The sequence below is a fragment of the Podarcis pityusensis genome, assembly GCF_964106645.2.
Source record: "Podarcis pityusensis genome assembly, chromosome: 13".
Taxonomy (NCBI): domain Eukaryota; kingdom Metazoa; phylum Chordata; class Lepidosauria; order Squamata; family Lacertidae; genus Podarcis; species Podarcis pityusensis.
Genome location: NC_138038.1, coordinates 15,138,653 through 15,157,547, shown reverse-complemented (window position 1 = coordinate 15,157,547; position 18,895 = coordinate 15,138,653). Strand labels below are relative to the sequence as shown.

Below are 18,895 nucleotides of genomic sequence, written 5' to 3'. Positions count from 1 at the left end.
TGAGCCTGTAGACTGGACGCTGAGCCTTGCAAGTTACGATGGGGAGAGTCAAGTCAAGTACCAGCCTTAATAGCTCCACAGACGGCATGAATCTTTAGAACGCCAAAGGAAACAGACGGGAGCTTAAGACTGCAAAACGGTCATTCAGACACAGGGTGACCTTGGTCCAGTCACCATTTCTCAGCTGAACCTACCTCACAAGGTTGTTGTGAGGATGAAACGGGGAGGAGGAGAACCATGTACACTACCTTGAACTTCTTGGAAGATAGTTTATAAATATGTCATAAAATGTATACACTGCTTGATGGGAGGGGGGGACCCTCAAAGGGGTTATGGCAAAAGGTATCAGATATGGCAAACACCATTGGCAAGAGTTTTTTTAAACTGATTCAAGTCTTACTGAATCAAAAATAAATGGGCATTTTACAGGAACTGGATAGAAAGAGGGGAAGCCAACCCTAACATACAAGCTTGAATGAACAGACTGTGTACATGGATAAAGATATGAAGGAAGATCTGACTGGGGGCGGGGAGGGCTGGAGTGGGGAGGGAGGGGGGGAAAAGTAAACCGAATGGTATTTTGAATTGATTTTGTTGTGTAAGCCTTTTTTTCAGAAACCATATATATTAATGTTATGTAGTTAGGCATTGTAGTATGAATGAATTTTGTTCTGTATTCTTTGTTTTATAGAATATATATAATAATGTTATGTTACTAAGCAAATTTAATAAAACAGAAAAGAACATTTTAAAGAAAAGTCTTACTCTTTTGCATGTGGGATTTAATTGCACGCCAGCAAGTTCCAGGTTGTGCAATTATAGGGCTCGTTCTCACTTGCGCTTGCCCCGCGCTTAGAAAGCAGAGTCCGAGCTGCAAGAAACATGCATTTCTAAAATATCAAACTTTTCCGCGGTAAGTAAAGTGACAGGGAAACTCAACGGAAAAGTGTGGGATTAACAACTGCTTGGCACCGACCTTGTATAACCTCCCTGCGAACGAATCCGAATGACAGCTCAACAAACAGAAGCAACCTTATTTCTGCAAAAAGGGTGGTAATCCGGATTAAATTAAATCCTTGCTGGCATTCCTATGCCTCCAAAGTAACTTGGACCCTGAGGGGTGGGGTGTGAGGAAGCACGCCTCTAGGAGGAGAACCTACTCCCAACAAATCACTCACGTAAATCCGGATTTGACCCTTTCCCTAAGGACAGGGAGTTGCAAAGGCTTGCTTTGCTCCAAACAGTGATTCAAAGAAAAGAATTGAAAAGATCACACACAAAGTTTCCCTGAAGGAAAGTCGCCTTCCAAGTTTCCCTTCTTGGCTTGCAAAGGAGTCTAAAACTGGGAATCTTGCTAGGGAAGGAGATGCGTGAAAAGAGACGGGAGATGCTCGCCAGTGGAAAAGCTCACAGGAGAGAGGCACCTTTTTTTGCGCGCCGCTAGCTAACTCATTAAAGAACCTTTTAATGAGGGTGAAAGAGGAGAGCGCAAAATATGGTCTGAAGCTCAACATCAAAAAAACAAAGATCATGGCCACTGGTCCCATCACCTCCTGGCAAATAGAAGGGGAAGAAATGGAGGCAGTGAGAGATTTTACTTTCTTGGGCTCCATGATCACTGCCGATGGTGACAGCAGTCACGAAATTAAAAGACGCCTGCTTCTTGGGAGAAAAGCAATGACAAACCTAGACAGCATCTTAAAAAGCAGAGACATCACCTTGCCAACAACGTATAGTTAAAGCTATGGTTTTCCCAGTAGTGATGTACGGAAGTGAGAGCTGGACCATAAAGAAGGCTGATCGCCGAAGAATTGATGCTTTTGAATTCTGGCGCTGGAGGAGACTCTGGAGAGTCCCATGGACTGCAAGAAGATCAAACCTCTCCCTTCTGAAGGAAATCAGCCCTGAGTGCTCACTGGAAGGACAGATCCTGAAGCTGAGGCTCCAATACTTTGGCCACCTCATGAGAAGAGAAGACTCCCTGGAAAAGACCCTGATGTTGGGAAAGATGGAGGGCACAAGGAGAAGGGGACGACAGAAGACGAGATGGTTGGATAGTGTTCTCAAAGCTACCAGCATGAGTTTGACCAAACTGCGGGAGGCAGTGGAAGACAGGAGTGCCTGGCGTGCTCTGGTCCATGGGGTCACGAAGAGTCGGGCACAACTAAACAACAACTAACTCGCTTACCCCAAACCGCGGAGGCGAACAGGATCAGCCCGAAGACATGGAAAGCGGCGCCCGCTTTGCCCATGTCGGCGGAGCGGGAGGTTTCCGAGCTGGAGAGAAGTTTTGGCTGCTGCTGCTGCGGAGGAAAAGCGAGCGGCTCTCCCGAGGCTTCCTTCGCCGCCGATGGTGCGTTATGGCGCGCCGGGGCAGCAGGATCCCACCAGCAGGCGAGAGGAAGCAGTTGTCCAACGGGAGTCAGTGGGGCGAGCGGGTGGGTGGGATCGCCCCCGCCTTGGCTCGCAGCTCCCTCCTTCTCCTCCCCTCCCAGGAAGAAGGGCCTTCCCAGCGCCGCGGAGGGAGCGCGCCTTGCCCGCCCCCTCGGGGACTGGCTCTCCATCCGCCCCTCTTCGCTCTCGCCCCGGTCGCCCAAGGATCACCTTCCCCTGGGCGTTGTTTTATATACACACCCAGGATCGGCCCCATCAGCTTACAATAGGAAAGTCAACACAGAAAAAGAAATAATCTTTCTTCTCTACCCTTTTGGGCTGTGCGCATAAATTCCCCCATTACATACAAAGTTTTTCTATGATTATCCTGGACCCTGCCCACCCCTGCAATATCCATAGCTAGATGGAGCCAGCCCATGCTAATCGTGCTTACAGTAGATCAGTTGGTGTTAATGAACATGACTGACAAAATAAAAAAATCCTTCCAGTAGCACCTTTAAGACCAACTAAGTTAGTTCTTAGAGAAGTTAGAAGTTAAGTTAGTTCTTAAGAACTAACTTAGTTGGTCTTAAAGGTGCTACTGGAAGGATTTTTTTATTTTGACTATGGCAGACCAACACGGCTACCTATCTATGACTGACAAAGTTTCGTTCATTTCAATGAGTCTGCTATGAATAGGACTTGACTACAACGAACTTTCTGAGTTTCCCCACATGTATGCTTATTCTGTGAACTGCCCTGAGACCGCCCCCCCCCCCCCGGGTATAGGGCAGGATATAAATAAAATAAATATGCATCTGAGCACGCACCCAGCAATTTCTCTAGCACCAATACTCTGCCAAAACAGCTGGCACAAAGGAGAAACTGGTGCACTCCCATTCAGGGCCAGATTTAGGTTTGATGAGGCCCTAAGCTACTGCAGGTAATGGGGCCCAGTTTATATGTCCAGCTGTCCTTTGTCAACAACAAATTGTCGCTGCTTTTTTGTGTTGAACAGATGCTATATGGTCATTTATGGACCTAATAGGTATCTAAAGCCATTGGCACATAACAAAAAATTGTATTTCAGTTCAACAATTACTTTGATAAAATACATAAAGTATGTTAATCGTGAAATACAATTAAGAAGACTTATATCAATAGTGAAATAATTATTAAGCTCTAACTTAAAATGATTCTTTTATTCATAACAAACTTAATATTGGCATTTGGCAATAACTTTCTATGGGAAAGCGCGCCTTAGTTTTGCAACACTTTGGTTTTGGAACAGACTTCTGGAACGGATTAAGTTTGAGAGCCAAGGTACCACTGTAAACCAGTGATATTTCAGGGAGCAGGCTAGCAGGCGGGGCCCATTACTTACATCATAGGAGCCGACAACACTAAACACTTGCTCTATGTAGGTTTTATTTTATTTGTTTTTTATCTTTTATTTTGGAAATGTACATCTAGTGGTTTTTTCCTTTAATTTTTTGGGGGGGCCCCAAGAGAGTGGGGCCCTAAGCTATAGGTTGTTTAGCTTACATGTAAATCCGGCACTGTACACACAGACAGTTTTACTACTGGAGATACAGCTCTTCTCCGGCCACTTTCAAGCTCCTTTTTATGTCCTTTATAAACAAATATGGGTTTTTTGTGTGTGTACGCAAACACATGGTGTGTGTATGACAAACTAGGTCTTTGCCCCAGGTGACAGAAAGCCTAATTTTGGCCCTGGGACTGGATGACTTTCAGGGTCCCTTCCAAAGTCTACATTTCTGTGATTCTACAAAAGAAGGATGGAAGGAAGATCTCTCTCACACACAAACCTATATGTTGGTTTGCTCCACTTTCTGGTTTAAATGATAGGGTGCTCTACTTTCTGCACAGGAACTGTAATAAACTCCCCATGCAATTTCTATGTAAATCACAAGCATAGAATCCTAGGAACGGTAGTTTTCTCAGAGCTAAAATCTCCAGCACCCTTAAACTACAGTTCCCAGGACTGTTCTTGAAATGTACGATGTGTGCACAGCAAAAACGAAGCCAGTTAACAGAGAGGAGGACTTTGGGATTCAGATACCAGTTTGGTGGCCTTCAGCAAATCCCTCTGAAATCACAGCTGGGGTCCTCCCATCTGTAAAGTGGGCGCAATAAGTAGCAAACCTCCTAGGGCTTTTGAGATTAATGAAATTGGAATAGATATATAGATAGATGATAGACTGTCATCTCAATCTGGCAGACAGTGTCTGCATATGGAAATGGTTTGGTTTTGGCCCATGGGTATGGAAAGGCCTATTGCATCGGATGAAGAGAATGCATGGAGCACTCCAAAATATGCCCATTTGTACCAGCTGGGCACTCCACAAAGCAGCCTTCACGCAGCTAGAGGCAACACCAGTGAAAGCTCCCAGCAGCTTCCATGGATCATCAAAAGGTACTCACATGTATAGAAACATTTCCTGGGTCGTCCCTTCTCTTTGCCTGGAGGCAGAGTCAATACACAAGGTCCAGTCCAGTCCTAAGGTCAGGAATATCTCGGTTCATGTAGCCAGACAATCCAGCCAGACAAGCCAAGGATCCAAGGTCACGAGAAGCAAGAAGCAGCGAGGCCTGGCCAGGAACGAGGAATATTGTTTCCAGCAACCGACTGAGGCTGGAAACCCTGCTTAAGAAAGCTGAAGCCAGCTGGTTCTCATCAGAAGCAAGGAGGCTGATCAGCCGCAGGTGGAGTCACTTCACCTTCTGCTCCTTCAGGCTGCTGCTCAACAGGTGAAGCCAACTCCTGGCCCAAGACGACCACATTCGGCTCATGGGATGGCTCAGCTGGTTGGCGGTGCTAATAACAGCAAGGTTGCATGTTCGGTCCTCATACAGGACTGCTGCATATTCCTGCATTGCAGGGGGCTGGACTAGATCGATCCTTGGGTCCCTTCCAACTAAGATTCTATGCCACTGGGGCCACGGATTGGAAGCCAGGGTGCAGGTGAAGGAGGGGGCTCTGCCACGAGTCCCATGGAGTTTTGTGGGACAAATGAAACATGCTCTAATTGGGAAGACTTAAACCAGCAAGGGGAGGCAGGCCCACACAAACACAAATGTTGTGGAACTGCTGGGCAGTGATTACATTATTACATGAGCACTGTTCCACAGCATTTGATATTTTCATTTACATACAATCATTTGAAATAAGATGGGTTTATGAAGCAATTCTATATCCTCCCACCACACTGACGAAGAATTCTACGAAGCAGTAGTCAGTATCCGGAATCACTTTTCAGTGTTGGATATCATATTTGCTGAATACGCAAAGCTTCACAGCTTGTCTTTCATCGTACAAAGTCTGGTAAGGTAAAGGTAAAGGGACCCCTGACTGTTAGGTTCAGTCGTGACCGACTCTGGGGTTGCGGCGCTCATCTCGCTTTATTGGCCGAGGGAGCCGGCGTACAGCTTCCGGGTCATGTGGCCAGCATGACTAAGCCGCTTCTGGCGAACCAGAGCAGCGCACGGAAACACCGTTTACCTTCCCCCCGGAGCAGTACCTATCTATCTACTTGCACTTTGACGTGCTTTCAAACTGCTAGGTTGGCAGGAGCAGGGACCGAGGAACGGGAGCTCACCCCGTCGTGGGGATTTGAACCACCAACCTTCTGATCGGCAAGTCCTAGGCTCTGTGGTTTAACCCACAGCGCCACCCGTGTCCCTTTTACAAAGTCTGGTACCTTGCTTCATTTAAAGATTTTCAGAGACTTTGAGACTAAATATTTCATTTTGGACTTGTTATGGTTTGAAGGAATTCTATAAAAGATTGTCTATTGCGTATGTACATGGTCATCGTGTTGCCTAGACATTGCTGACGTTCTCTTTGCAACACAGGGGTTTGTTTGGTTACTTTATGAGGTGCTGGCAGGAACTCCCCATGCCTTCCCATCCAATTGTATCTTCACAGATACATAAGGATTAGAAGCTTGCTGTTAAAAATGGATATCGGGATCCTCGGGAAGCAGGATTCTGCACTCGCCATCACGTTCAGCACCCCTTCAGAACGCTGGTTTTGGGTTAATCGCCGATTTAATTGAACCGTCCAAGGCAGGGGGTAAGGTAGCAGGGAAAGTTTGCACAGGCAATGTTGAGAAAGATAAATATGCCACTCAGTACTGTGGGATGTGTCCTGAACGCTCCTCAGTTTGAAAGCAAGTTCCGTTGCATGGTTTTCCTCGGCAAAGCCCTAACTGATATGGGAATACATAATTGTTGTTGTTTAGTCGTTTAGCCGTGTCCGACTCTTCGTGACCCCATGGACCAGAGCACGCCAGGCACTCCTGTCTTCCACTGCCTCCCGCAGTTTGGTCAAACTCACACTGGTAGCTTCGAGAACACTGTCCAACCATCTCGTCCTCTGTCATCCCCTTCTCCTTGTGCCCTCTATCTTTCCCAACATCAGGGTCTTTTCCAGGGAGTCTTCTCTTCTCATGAGGTGGCCAAAGTATTGGAGCCTCAGCTTCAGGATCTGTCCTTCCAGTGAGCACTCAGGGCTGATTTCCTTCAGAATGGAGAGGTTTGATCTTCTTGCAGTCCATGGGACTCTCAAGAGTCTCCTCCAGCACCATAATTCAAAAGCATCAATTCTTCGGCGATCAGCTTTCTTTATGGTCCAGCTCTCACTTCCATACATCACTACTGGGAAAACCATAGCTTTTACTATGCGGACCTATAATAAGTGTATGTAATTCAGCCCAAATAGGTTCAGTGGAACCTTGGTTCTCAAACGCCTTGGTTCTTGAACATTTTGGCTCCCAAACACCAAAAGCCCGGAAGTAAGTGTTCTGGTTTTCAACATTTTTCGGAAGCCAGACATCCGATGTGGCTGTCGGCTATTGCTTCCACGGCTCCTGTGCCAATCAGAAGCCGCACTTTGGTTTTTGAACATTTCGGAAGTCGAACGGACTTCCGGAGCTGATTAAGTTTGAGAACCAACGTACCACTGTATATGAATGTACTACCAACAAGACGTGCCAGAAATTTTAACTTATTTGTTTCTAGAGGGAGGGGGGTAAAAACATCTGCTGCTTGCATTCCAGTAAGTAGCATCTTTTAAAATAACAAACCAGGCACCCAAAATGTCAAACTGAGGTGTGTGCATTATTTAATGGCCTCCCAGAGCTTTGCCATGATATTTCCATACTGTTCCTTTACTGCCCTCTTGTGTCCATAAATGCATTCTTCACACCATGGGATACAAACCCGTTTATGCAGCAAAAGTTTAAAGTACATATCAAACTCACATCCCCCCAAATAATTCTGGGAACTCCAGTTTTGTTAAGGATGCTGGGAAGTGTAGCTCTGTGAGGGGTAAACTAGAGTTCCCAGGATTTTTGGGGTAGGTGTGAAAAAAGAAATCTATCTCGCCATTCCACTAAAACTGGGCAAATTTCAGCTGAACATGGTGGTTTCCATTGCGTCATAACCCGAATCTGAATATTTTACTGGTTACTCTACTCAGAAACCACAAGTTTGGCATATCTGTTTATGAGCTAAACATTCTTCCAATAATCAAATTCTCTTATTTCAATCTTCCCCACACAAGCCGTCTGCATTCTTGTGTTGTTTTAAACTTTTGCACCAAACTCTCTTATTCTGTAAGCAAAACACATGTGCGTGAGAATCGTCGTTTATAAGAAGCCACGAGACTGCAAAACCCATGTTGCAGCGTGACATCGAATTCAACATCATGCAAGCATTTTTAAAATATCCAAAGATTTTAACTGAAATGCAGACAAGATTGGCAATATTGAAAGTTTCACAGTGTGAACAGAATGGGGCGAAATTCAAAAACAAGCAAGCGCACTTACACAGAAAACCATAGGCTGCTCCTGTGAAAACCAAGGATGGATATGATCGCAGGCAATGGAAGTGGCTGTAGACAACACATTTGGATCTCCTCAGAACAGAAGCACAGGCTGGGGAAAGGAGGTTTGCAACAATGAAGGAATGGCTGGACGTGTGTAACAAATACAGTGGTACCTTAGTTCTCAAATGCCTTGGTACTCAAACAACTTGGAACCCAAACACTGCAAACCCAGAAGTAAGTGTTCCAGTTTGTGAACTTTTTTCAGAAGCTAAATGTGCTCCATTTTGAATGTTACGCTGCCGATTTGAGTGTTATGCTGTCTGTTTTTGCTGTTTATTTTGTGGTTTTTTGTTTTTGCAGCTCTTTTTTCTATTTCTGTGACTGTGTGGAACCCAGTTCAGCTACAGATTGATTGACTGATTGTGTGACTGCAGTACATTGTTTATTGCTTTCATTTTATGGATCAATGGTCTCGTTAGATAGTAAAATTCATGTTAAATTGGTGTTTAAGGGGTTGGTTTTTAAAAGTCTGGAACGGATTAATCCATTTTGCATTACTTTCTATGGGAAAGCGCGTCTCGGTTTTGGAATGCTTTGGTTTTGGAAGGGACTTCCAGAACGGAATAAGTTTGAGAACCAAGGGACCACCAGAACTCATTTAGGAAGATCTTTGGATTCAAGAGCCCTCATAGCATCCATGCACGCATGGACAGGAAAATACCTAGTTCATTCAGGACCGGCCCTACCAACTGGCAGCGTGTGCCAGCTGCCCCAGATGTTGGGGAGGACAGAGAGCATCAATGAGAGAGACACTTAGCCAGTCCTCATGCACACACCCAAGCTAGGCTTCTGCCCTCAGTTGCAGTGGAGAGGACTGTCTCATTGCAGGCGTTGACTAAGATTCAGCTGCCAGCCTGGTTGGCTTCTGCATGTGGAAAAGGGAGGAAGCGCCATTTTGAATTTTGCCTCGGGCAGCAGAATGTCTTGGATGGCCCCTGGGATCAGAGACAAAATGGCTGCATTTACACACTCCAGGAATATAAGGTGGGCAGCTTTGGTCTGGGATAGTCTTCCAACAGGCCCCAGCCTTCAGGATAGACCTTCCTATATATTTGGGTAGCGCCTCTTCTTAAAACATCAGCAAAGTCCCACTTAGGGATAGGGGAGCCATTTATATTTAAGTGCGAACCAACCTTATTCACTTCTCCCAAAAAAATATGTGAAGCAAAACAGAGCTACCCTTCAGAATTCACAGCTGTCCGGATTTTTGTTCCGCAGTTCTCTAGTCAAAACACGGCACACACAAAATATGCACGTTATGTGAAAGTGTTCCTAAAAATGCATTTATTTGTAAAAAATAACATGCAAAACTGCATCATATTAAGGAAACTTGCTTGCCATGAAATGCCTGTGTTAGGGAAATTGTATATAAACATGGGAAAATTAGGGGAAATAGACACTAAAATGATGGTGCATTTCCATGAGTTTGGGTCCCCCCCCAACAAAATTTCAAATGGGTGCAGAAAGGTGGAGAATGGTTATTGGATTATTTTTATTTTTGATGTTATATATTGTGATTTTTGTTGTGAACCGCCCTGAGACCTCTGGGTATAGGGCAGTATATAAATTCAATGACTGAATGAATGAAGAACTGAACTTAAGTTTGGAAAAACAAAAAGCCGAGAGAATCCAAAATTGACCGAAATTTGCCCATCCCTGTGTCCCACTGAACTGCATAGGTTCTCTGTGTCGTGGGGAGGAATATGAGCAAGCTGCTCTCTCCCTGAAATGGTAGGAGAGATGAAGGTGGTGCTTAGGATCAGTTGGGGTGGAGTTTTAATATGACTTATTTTCTATCATGCTGCTTGGAGACTTTACAATGCAATGTGCATTTCCTGAGTTCTCAGCCAGCCAGCCAGCCAGCCTGCCTGCACATTTCCCCCTGGAAACTTAGCTTCTGGAATTACCTTGCTTCTCCTTAAAGATCTGGTGAAGCTGTTGCCGAGGAGCGATTTGCTCGTACTGGAATTCCTTTTCTTTCTCTCCACTCCCTTCTGCTGGCTGACACTATCTTGATTTTTAAAAGAAGGAATCAAGGAGACAGACAGAGAAGTCTTGCTGAGAAGTCTTCATAACTGTGGGGTCATCCATAAGGGAAGCTCAAGTCTGCATTCATTTTTCTTATTTTCTGGAAATTCTGGTGGATATACAATGAACGGGACTTTATTTAATCAGACGCTAGTGGAAGAAGGGGTGTATTCTAACCGGTCCCAAGACCTGAGCACTTTGATTGGCTGCTGCAATGGGACGGGGACAGTGGTGGCCAGCGATGGAGGTGCGTCGGTCCTGCTCCCAGATGAGAGGAACCTCTTCATCACCCGAGTGGTCCAGATCGCGGTCCTTTGCGTCCTCTCCTTGACTGTGGTCTTTGGGGTCTTCTTTTTGGGTTGCAACCTGCTCATCAAATCAGAGAGCATGATCAACTTTTTGGTCAAAGACCGCCGGCCGTCCAAAGACGTTGGCATCGCAATCATGGGGCTGTACTAAGACCGTCGCCTGGATCACTTCTCTGTGGGTGGGCAGACAGGAGCAGAGTTCTGCTTGGGGCGTGTGTGTGTGGAATTCTATTTCGGAGGATGGAAGTCCTGTGGTAGCGTGCTGCTAGACAGAGGATCAGAACTGGGGAGAGGAAAGGGAGATTCCTCATGTGTGTGTTACAAATGATAAAGTCCTCTGCCTGTCAAAAAAACCAAACCAACTGAAGCAGAGAACGAAAATCCTTTTGGCAAGTTCTGTGCAAAGTTGAATTTCTGCCTAACGCTGCATGTGGAAATGTCGTATGTTTTGCATGAACAGTCCGTGTGCAAGAAGAAGATGAAGAAGAAAGTGAAGATGTTTAAGTCTTTCATGTTGTTTCCCTTGGATAACCATGACTGGACACAACGCTTTCCTTGCTTGAGACAAGCGTTCACATCCAGATACATAAACTCCACAGATCGGTCAGCTGCAAGGGGAGAAAAGTCCTCACCAAGTGCTAAGTAACAAGATGTTTTGTAGTGCTGCTGGGTTGGAGTCTTTGGGGTGGGTGCTGGGGAGTTTTGCAAATTGGCAGAGTTGTGTTTTTGTGTGTGTAATCATGCTGATGGCATTTTGTGCTGTGAATAAGGGGGTCTGGTTTTACCCCACGTATTAAAAATACACCCAATCTCAACTGAATCAAAGCATGTCTTAAAACAAACAAACAAAATGTTCCCTGGGATCCTTTTCAGATCCAATGTGGTATTAATTCTTTGTCAATGTTATTTTGGGGAAGAAGAAAAAAAGAGTTGTGCTTTCATATGCTGCTGTTGTTTTATATATATATATATATATTTCCTCTTTGCAAGTATGGCTAATTTGTCGTTTAAGAACAATGATTTTGGAAACTGTTCGTATGATTGAGAGAGAGAGAGAGAGAGAGAGAGAGATGTTGGAATTAAAGCTGCAATAAACGAGTGGGAAATTGCTCTGTTAAATTGCTTGTGGCCACAGAAGAGTCTTGCAAAGGTGTCTTGGGAAAAGATCAGTCCACTTTACCTCCCGCAAAGTGAAATTCACTTTCCCCGCTAACGTTGTAAGGTTGTGATCTAGAGCTGAAGAAAACACATTAGAGAAGGAAGGGGCCAAACCTCTCTTCTCCAGTGAAATTAACTCGCTGCAGCTGGGTGTCGGGTGCTTAACCACTCAGTTCCTGTTGCACCTCTTTTCCATGACATGAATGTGCTGCTAGGTTAGGGAACGGAAGTCAGAACTTAGGCTGAGTACTGTACGCACCATGCATTTAAAGCCCCCCCCCCAAATCCTAGGAACTATAGTTTGCCCCCTCACAGAGCTGCTCTTCCCAGCACCCTTACCAAACTACAGTTCCTGGGAAGATGTGCTTTTATGGTATGGTGTGTACATACAGCCCAAGTCTTTGCCAAACTGGGATATTACCTGTGTGCTTATAATAAGGAATAAATTTATACCCCACTAAAGTTAAAAGAAGTAGGGGACCAAAAGGAAGGAAGGATTTGTATGTTGTATGTTGTATGTTGATTTGTATGGAATAGGGCAGCACAGAATTGTGCGTGGAGAGAAAGAGAGAGAGAGAGAGAGAGAGAGAGAAATATGTTATTGGGCATACAGCCTTCAAGGAACAAGGAACTTCTGAGGATGGTGCAATATTTTATTTTATTTTACTTTTCATATTTGCACATCACCTGTTGTCTAAGAAACTTAACGTCATACCCAGGTTGAACTTGAGCCTCCTTCACAGTCCAATCCTTTCAGAAAAAATCCAGTCATACAGTGGTACCTCGGCTGGGGAGGGCGGGATATAAATAAAATTTTTTATTATTATTATTATAATTATTACCTCGGGTTAAGTACTTAATTTGTTACAGAGGTCCGTGCTTACCAGAAACTGTTCTTAACCTGAAGCATCACTTTAGCTAATGGGGCCTCCTGCTGCTGCCGCGTCGCCGGAGCACGATTTCTATTCTCATCTTGAAGCAAAGTTCTTCACCCGAGGTACTATTTCTGGGTTAGTGGAGTCTGTAATCTGAAGCGTATGTAACCCGAGGTACCACTGTATTGGTTTTAAAAAAAAGAGAGTGAAAGAGAACTCCCAAACCATTCTGTATTTTTCAGTACTTCCTTCCTAAGCCCATCTGGCTATTGGATGGTTGTCTCAAGAGGGGGGGAAAGATGGAGGCTGCCCACAAACTGAAGTACATCAAGTGCTTGCAAATTCCACCTGTTTTGTTCAGCCCCTGGCATGCAGCAGACACAGGTGGGTTGCCTTTGTTGCTGCTGGGCTTCATTCAACTGGGTGCCTCATGAGCGATAAGTCTGAGTTAAGAAGGTTAGAAGTGTCAGCTGCAATGTGCCAAACTCAGACGGGAGACCAGCACCCTGGGTTCGCAGTGGCCAGCCAGATGACCACAGGAAGCCTGCAAGGAGAATCTGAGCAGAATCCCACCTTCCATTATCAGTGACTGGTTTTCAGAGGCCTCTGGCAGTAGAGGGAAACCGCACCTATCATGGCTAGTAGCCACAAATAGCTTTATCTTCCATGAATTTGTGTTAATCTTCCTTAAAGCCATCAAAGCAGATGGCCATCACTACATCTTACAGGAGCATAGCTGTCAATGTTTCCCCCCTTTTTAAGGGAAATTCCCTTATTCCGAATAGGATTCCTCGCAAGAAAAGGGAAAAGTTGACAGCTATGAACAGGAGTGAATCTCACGGTTTAACTACTTGCTGTTTGAGGAAGTCGGATGTGGGAAACCCAGGGCTCAAACCTCCACAGGAGTTACGAAGAAACGAGGCTTCAAGCCTATAAAGGTAAAAAAGTAAAGGACCCCTGGACGTTTAAGTCCAGTCAAACACGACTATGGGATGTGGCGCTCATCTCGCTTCAGACCGAGGGAGCCGGCGTTTGTCCACAGACAGCTTTCCGGGTCATGTGGCCAGCAGGCCTAACCCGCTTCTGGAGCAATGGGACACCGTGACGGAAACCAGAGTGCACAAAAATGCTGTTTACGTTCCTGCCACAGCGGTACCTATTTATCTACTTGCACTTTGACATGCTTTCAAACTGCTAGGTTGGCAGGAGCTGGGACAGAGCAACGGGAGCTCACCCTGCTGCGGGGATTCGAACCGCAGACCTTCTGATCAGCAAGCCCAAAAGGCTCAGTGGTTTAGATCACAGCGCCACCAGAAGCGGTTTAGTCATGCTGGCCACATGACTTGGAAAGCTGTCTGTGGAAAAACGCTGGTTCCCTCGGCCTGAAAGTGAGATGAGCGCCGCAACCCCATAGTTGCCTTTGACTGGACTTAACCGTCCAGGGGTCCTTTGCCTTTTACCTTCAAGCCTATACACACTTACCAGAGTCCCCCTGAACTCAATGGGACCTACCAGTGTGGTGTAGTGGTTAAGAGTGGTAGACTCGTAATCTGGGGAACCGGGTTTGCGTCTCCGCTCCTCCACATGCAGCTGCTGGGTGACCTTGGGCTAGTCACACCTCTCTGAAGTCTCTCAATCCCACTCACCTCACAGTGTTCGTTGTTCGTTGTGTTCGTTCTTCTACTCCTGAGCAGACGGACAAGATTCAGCTGTGAGGCAAGCCTCTCATCCTCAACTATCTGAAAAAATTGAAATAACTGATCTCTGTTGCTAGAAAAGCGCAGTATATTACTTGCCATAGGCCTGTCTCCTATATGGAAAAAGTCACCCAGTCTCTCCAAACATTATCAACTTAATGAGCAGGGTGGTCACTTAAGACACAGGCCCAAAGACAGAGATATGACAGCCATCTTCAAATATCTCAAGGGCTATCACATGGAGGATGGCGCAAGCTTGTTTTCTCCTGCTCCAGAGGGTAGGACCCAAACCAATGGCTTCAGGTTGCAAGAAAGGAGATTCTGACTAAGCTTCGGGAATAACTTTCTGACAGTAAAAGTTGTTTGTCAGTGGAAAGGTCTCCCTTGGGAAGTTGTGGACTCTCCTTCCTTGGAGGTTGTTAAGCAGAGGTTGGGTGGCCATCTGTCAATGGATGCTTTAGCTGATAATTCCTGCATTGCAGGGGGTTGGACTAGATTACCCTCAGGTGTCCCAAGATCCTATTTTGTTAGCATTCCCCAATACCAAAGGAAAGAAACTTATTTCCATCAATTGCTGAATGCCCAATCCAGAGAAGATATACTCTCATTCTCTCCAACACAGGGCAAACAGGGAGACATGGCAATACGTACATCAGGGTTTGTTTGTTTTTCAAAAAAATTAAATCATGGAGGTTTTGTGCAACGCCTCCTTATTAAAAAGAAGATGGGCAAATGGAAAAGTTATTTCCATCTCCTTTACCACCACCCACAGAAAAAGCACAAGCTTCTGTTCTGCCCGTTATGAAACATGATAACTAGTCTGTTGTACACACCCTGGGTAATCTTTAAGGTATGCACAGGTACAGAAACACCTGCCTACATCTCCAGATGTCTCAGAGGACGGGTGGAAATAAAAATAAATTCCAGCAGAGATGCTGTCCATCAGGCTCTGCCCACCATGGCGAGTAGCAGAATAGCATGGTAGAAGTGTTAGGGGGGAATCTATTCTGCCAGAAACAAGTAGAAAGTTTCTAAAAGGTTCCAGAGTTTTCCTTTATATATGGGAGTGGTAATCTGAGCTTAATTAGCATCAGCTGGAAGTGCCAATAAGAAGACCACTCAGCTTCGTTTTTTGCAGACACCTGATGGCAGATGTCTGTCCGAAGAGTATTGCCTGTAAATCTGTCGAAGGACTGTTCCTGTAATTTACGACGTGCTGGAGATAAAACTTTGGTTTGGAAGTGTACTGTTAATTGCTGTTTAATTTTAACAGTCGGAAATATCTTTGCTACGGTAATGCTTGTACCCGGCCTGGGAATAAAAATCTCCTGACTGAGACTTCACAGAGTTTGTGAGTCATCTTTGAAACAACTTCTGTCACTGTTCACCAGTTCCGCAAGAGAAAGAAGATAAACTCCGCTAAAACAATTTAAAGAGGGGTTTTACCTCACTCCCAGTATCTGCGCAGTGAAAAGCGTGTGGACGGTAACCTCTAAGAGGAACTCCATGGGGATATGTGGAAGCTCAACTCGCCAAATGCATGCACAGAAAAATCGGAACTGAATTTGCAAAATCTTGAAGCGCCTTAAATCATCATTAAGGAAGCTAGCCAAACAATGACTGAGTTTAAGCCACAAATAAAAAAGAAGGCAAAAAGAAAGCACTTTGGGCAAAACCACTCACCCCCTGTGCATCTAAAGCACATTTTTTAAAACACATGGATTTTCCCATGAAAACTATAAATTACCCTTCCCAGAGCTATAATTCACAGCACCCCAAACTACAGTTCCCAGAGTTCTTTGGGGGGGGGGAAGCCAGGCACCTTATTTGTGCTTCAGGTACTTTGCATAGGTGTGACCTACATCAAACAGGCTTTCTTTTTCCCCCTTTTTAAGTGAGCTTGAGATGGCCGTTTCTGTTGTGAAGGAAAATAAGCAGGACCCCCAGCCTAGAACTTAAACCCTAGAGAGACACTACCAGTCATTTTAGACAAGATTGAGCTATAGAGAACAATGGTCTGACTCAGAATAAGGAAGCTTCCCATGACATCCTGTCTTGGGTGGGTGGGACTTAATTGCTGGCCCCCAGTTAGAGCTGTCATTCAAATCCAGGTATTTCATTCTGTCTTTTTAAGTGGGCAGTTTTATCCTGACACGCATTTAAAAGAAATAACCATGTGCAAAACAGGAAAACGAAGGCAAAGATAACAGAGACTCCCGAACCTGCTTTATTAAGAAATTAAATTTCTGAAATGAGAGTGCCTCAAACTTACCCAGAGATTCTTTCCACTTAAAGTTCTTTAAAAATAAAAAAGAATAAAATAAAAAGACGCTACACCACTAGACTAGGCTGGAGATATTGGATGGCAGGGTAATAAATGTGAAAGGACATCTGTAATTCTTAGCTGGTCAAAAGCACTGATTGCAAATTCAGGCTTGTCATGTTGAGTTTCCAGCTTGAGAAGGGAAAAGTCGTTGCAGAAAGGCAGCAGCAGAACTAGCGCCGCCAAATCATGGGTTTTCCACATCGGTTTGCATCGCCCTGGCTCTCAAAGAGCTCAATATGGTACTCAAGAAACCCTGGGTTCTGCAGTCTGCATAAATTATGCAAATCTAACATATTTGCATGCTTCCTTCATATGGCAATATTCCTTCTGTGGCTGTGGCTGTTTTGTAATATGTTCTTACTGGAAGACAGGCACAGGACGGGGAAGAGCTTCTCCTTGTGATTGATCCAGGGTATGGAGAAACTCTGTGGGCGTACAACCGGGCTGAACGATGGGGGTGGAGATGCTCCTTCAGGTATACAGGGCCGAGGTCGCTTAGGACTTTAAAGATCACCACCAACACTTTGAACTGTGCTCGGAAACGTACTGGGAGCCAATGTAGACCTTTCAGGACTAGTGTTATGTGGTCTCGGTGGAAGGGTTAAGCACCTCCTTCTACCCAGCTTTCCTCTTCTGAAATTGATGGCTTCTTGCACAGCTCTGACTCCATCCGAGCTCCTGTCTCTCCATTTACCACGTGCCATCACTGAGACCACCAGAGGGCGAGGGAGGAGAAGCCCAGCCACTGTGCTTAGGTTCAGCTCCACGAATGGCTGAGTTCTCTAACAAAAAATACCATTTTTTCCTCCTCTGCCCTCCCCATCTGCTTTTCCTTTTGTCACATGTCTTTCCCAATTGGCACATTTCAATATCCCTGGATCGGTGCTGTAGGTTTCCCCACCACCCACCTAGCTGAAGAGTGAGATTAAAATGATGGTGATAAGAATAATTTACTTTTCGGACAGTTTTTTTGGGGGGGAAGGCTACAGATCATCTGGAGACTGTTCACACATCCCTGCACACATCTACTGTGACCCTGGCAGGGAGCCTTCCAATGCAATGAGATGCCATCAAAGCAGAACGGCTGGTTTGGGAGAAAAGAAGAGCCATAAAACTCTCTGAATCAAAAAGGTACGCAAGCGAGAAGAGGCAGCAGCTTTTAGACACCTGGTGCCAAACACCTGACTACCAGTGAGATAAAACTAGACCTAAGCAGGAGAGAAAAATTACTTGCTCGTGCTCGGAAGCAAAGGCAGATTATTATAATTGGCTGTTCTCCCCTGCCAAGTCTTCATGATGGCAAGACAGAGGTCGGCAGGGGCACAGCGAAGCAGATACAAAAGGAGCCTAATGAAGATAACTTGAGTATGTGAGAGGTCCCCCCCCCCCCCCAAGTTCCATTCAATAAGAGGCTCCAAGGTTTGCTTTTAAAAGACAGGGTTGCGGCGAACAACATTTCTGCAGCAAGGCAGAACTCAAAGCGTATGTCTTCCAGGTGCCTTTTATCAATTTTATTTCTGAGGTGCCTCATAAAAGGATGTATCTAGGTGTCAAAAAATGTAAAAGAGAAACACCCCCCCCAAAAAAAAATGCTGTAAGAAAATAATAAACTTACGGGGTAACTAGGAAAAAAGAAATACTAGTACAAACCCAGCCCAGTAAAAAGCGCAGAGCTAAAACCGACCGTCATATATGCTGCCACAGGTACTTAAAACTGGAAGGACCATGTGTGTAGCTTAGATTGTTCTCCTGGAATTGGCACTAACTGGGAAAACCCAGGTGATTGTGGTGGTCAGGGGTGTATTCTGGATAACCCTGAAGTCTCCCAGATCCCCGGCTGGGGACTGGGAAGGATAAACACCCATTGCCTGAGTCAAGGTCTCCCTACACCTGAAACTTAATCAAGTTGTGGCCAATTTTAACCCCATAGCATGTTGTCTTGAGTCATTATTCTGCTCAGGGGTCGCCTGAGGTTGGGGGGACTCCGCCTGTCCACGCAATTAAATGTACAGCATAGTTTTAATCTAATGCAGAGGTTTTAAACCTTTTGGAGTCCACGGCTCCCTTAGCCAACTACGTTCTTTCTGCAGCACCCCTATGGCGCTCAGGAGCCCAGTTATGTCACCCCTTGCCTGCAGAGCTGGCAGCCCCTCACCACTTACCCAACACCCTCCCTTGTGGAGTGTTCCCTCCACCCTCCTCTCCCCTATTCTTGGGTC

General features: G+C 45.4%; 1 protein-coding gene and 1 long non-coding RNA gene across 2 annotated transcripts in view; one reads left to right on the top strand and one right to left on the bottom strand.

The window, feature by feature from the left end:
• Positions 1-2,579, bottom strand: part of ITGB3 (integrin subunit beta 3) — a 55,626-nt gene extending 53,047 nt beyond the window's left edge. Inside the window, exon 1 of the mRNA XM_080976632.1 lies at positions 2,189-2,579. Within this exon, the coding sequence (XP_080832758.1) occupies positions 2,189-2,564 (376 nt within the window). The 5' untranslated portion in view covers positions 2,565-2,579. The remainder of the gene's footprint in view (positions 1-2,188) is intronic.
• Positions 1-15,688, top strand: part of LOC308460624 — a 32,966-nt gene extending 17,278 nt beyond the window's left edge. The window contains exon 2 of the long non-coding RNA XR_013978653.1: positions 12,828-15,688. This is a non-coding gene — a long non-coding RNA (uncharacterized lncRNA). The remainder of the gene's footprint in view (positions 1-12,827) is intronic.
• Positions 15,689-18,895: the final 3,207 nt, after the last annotated feature.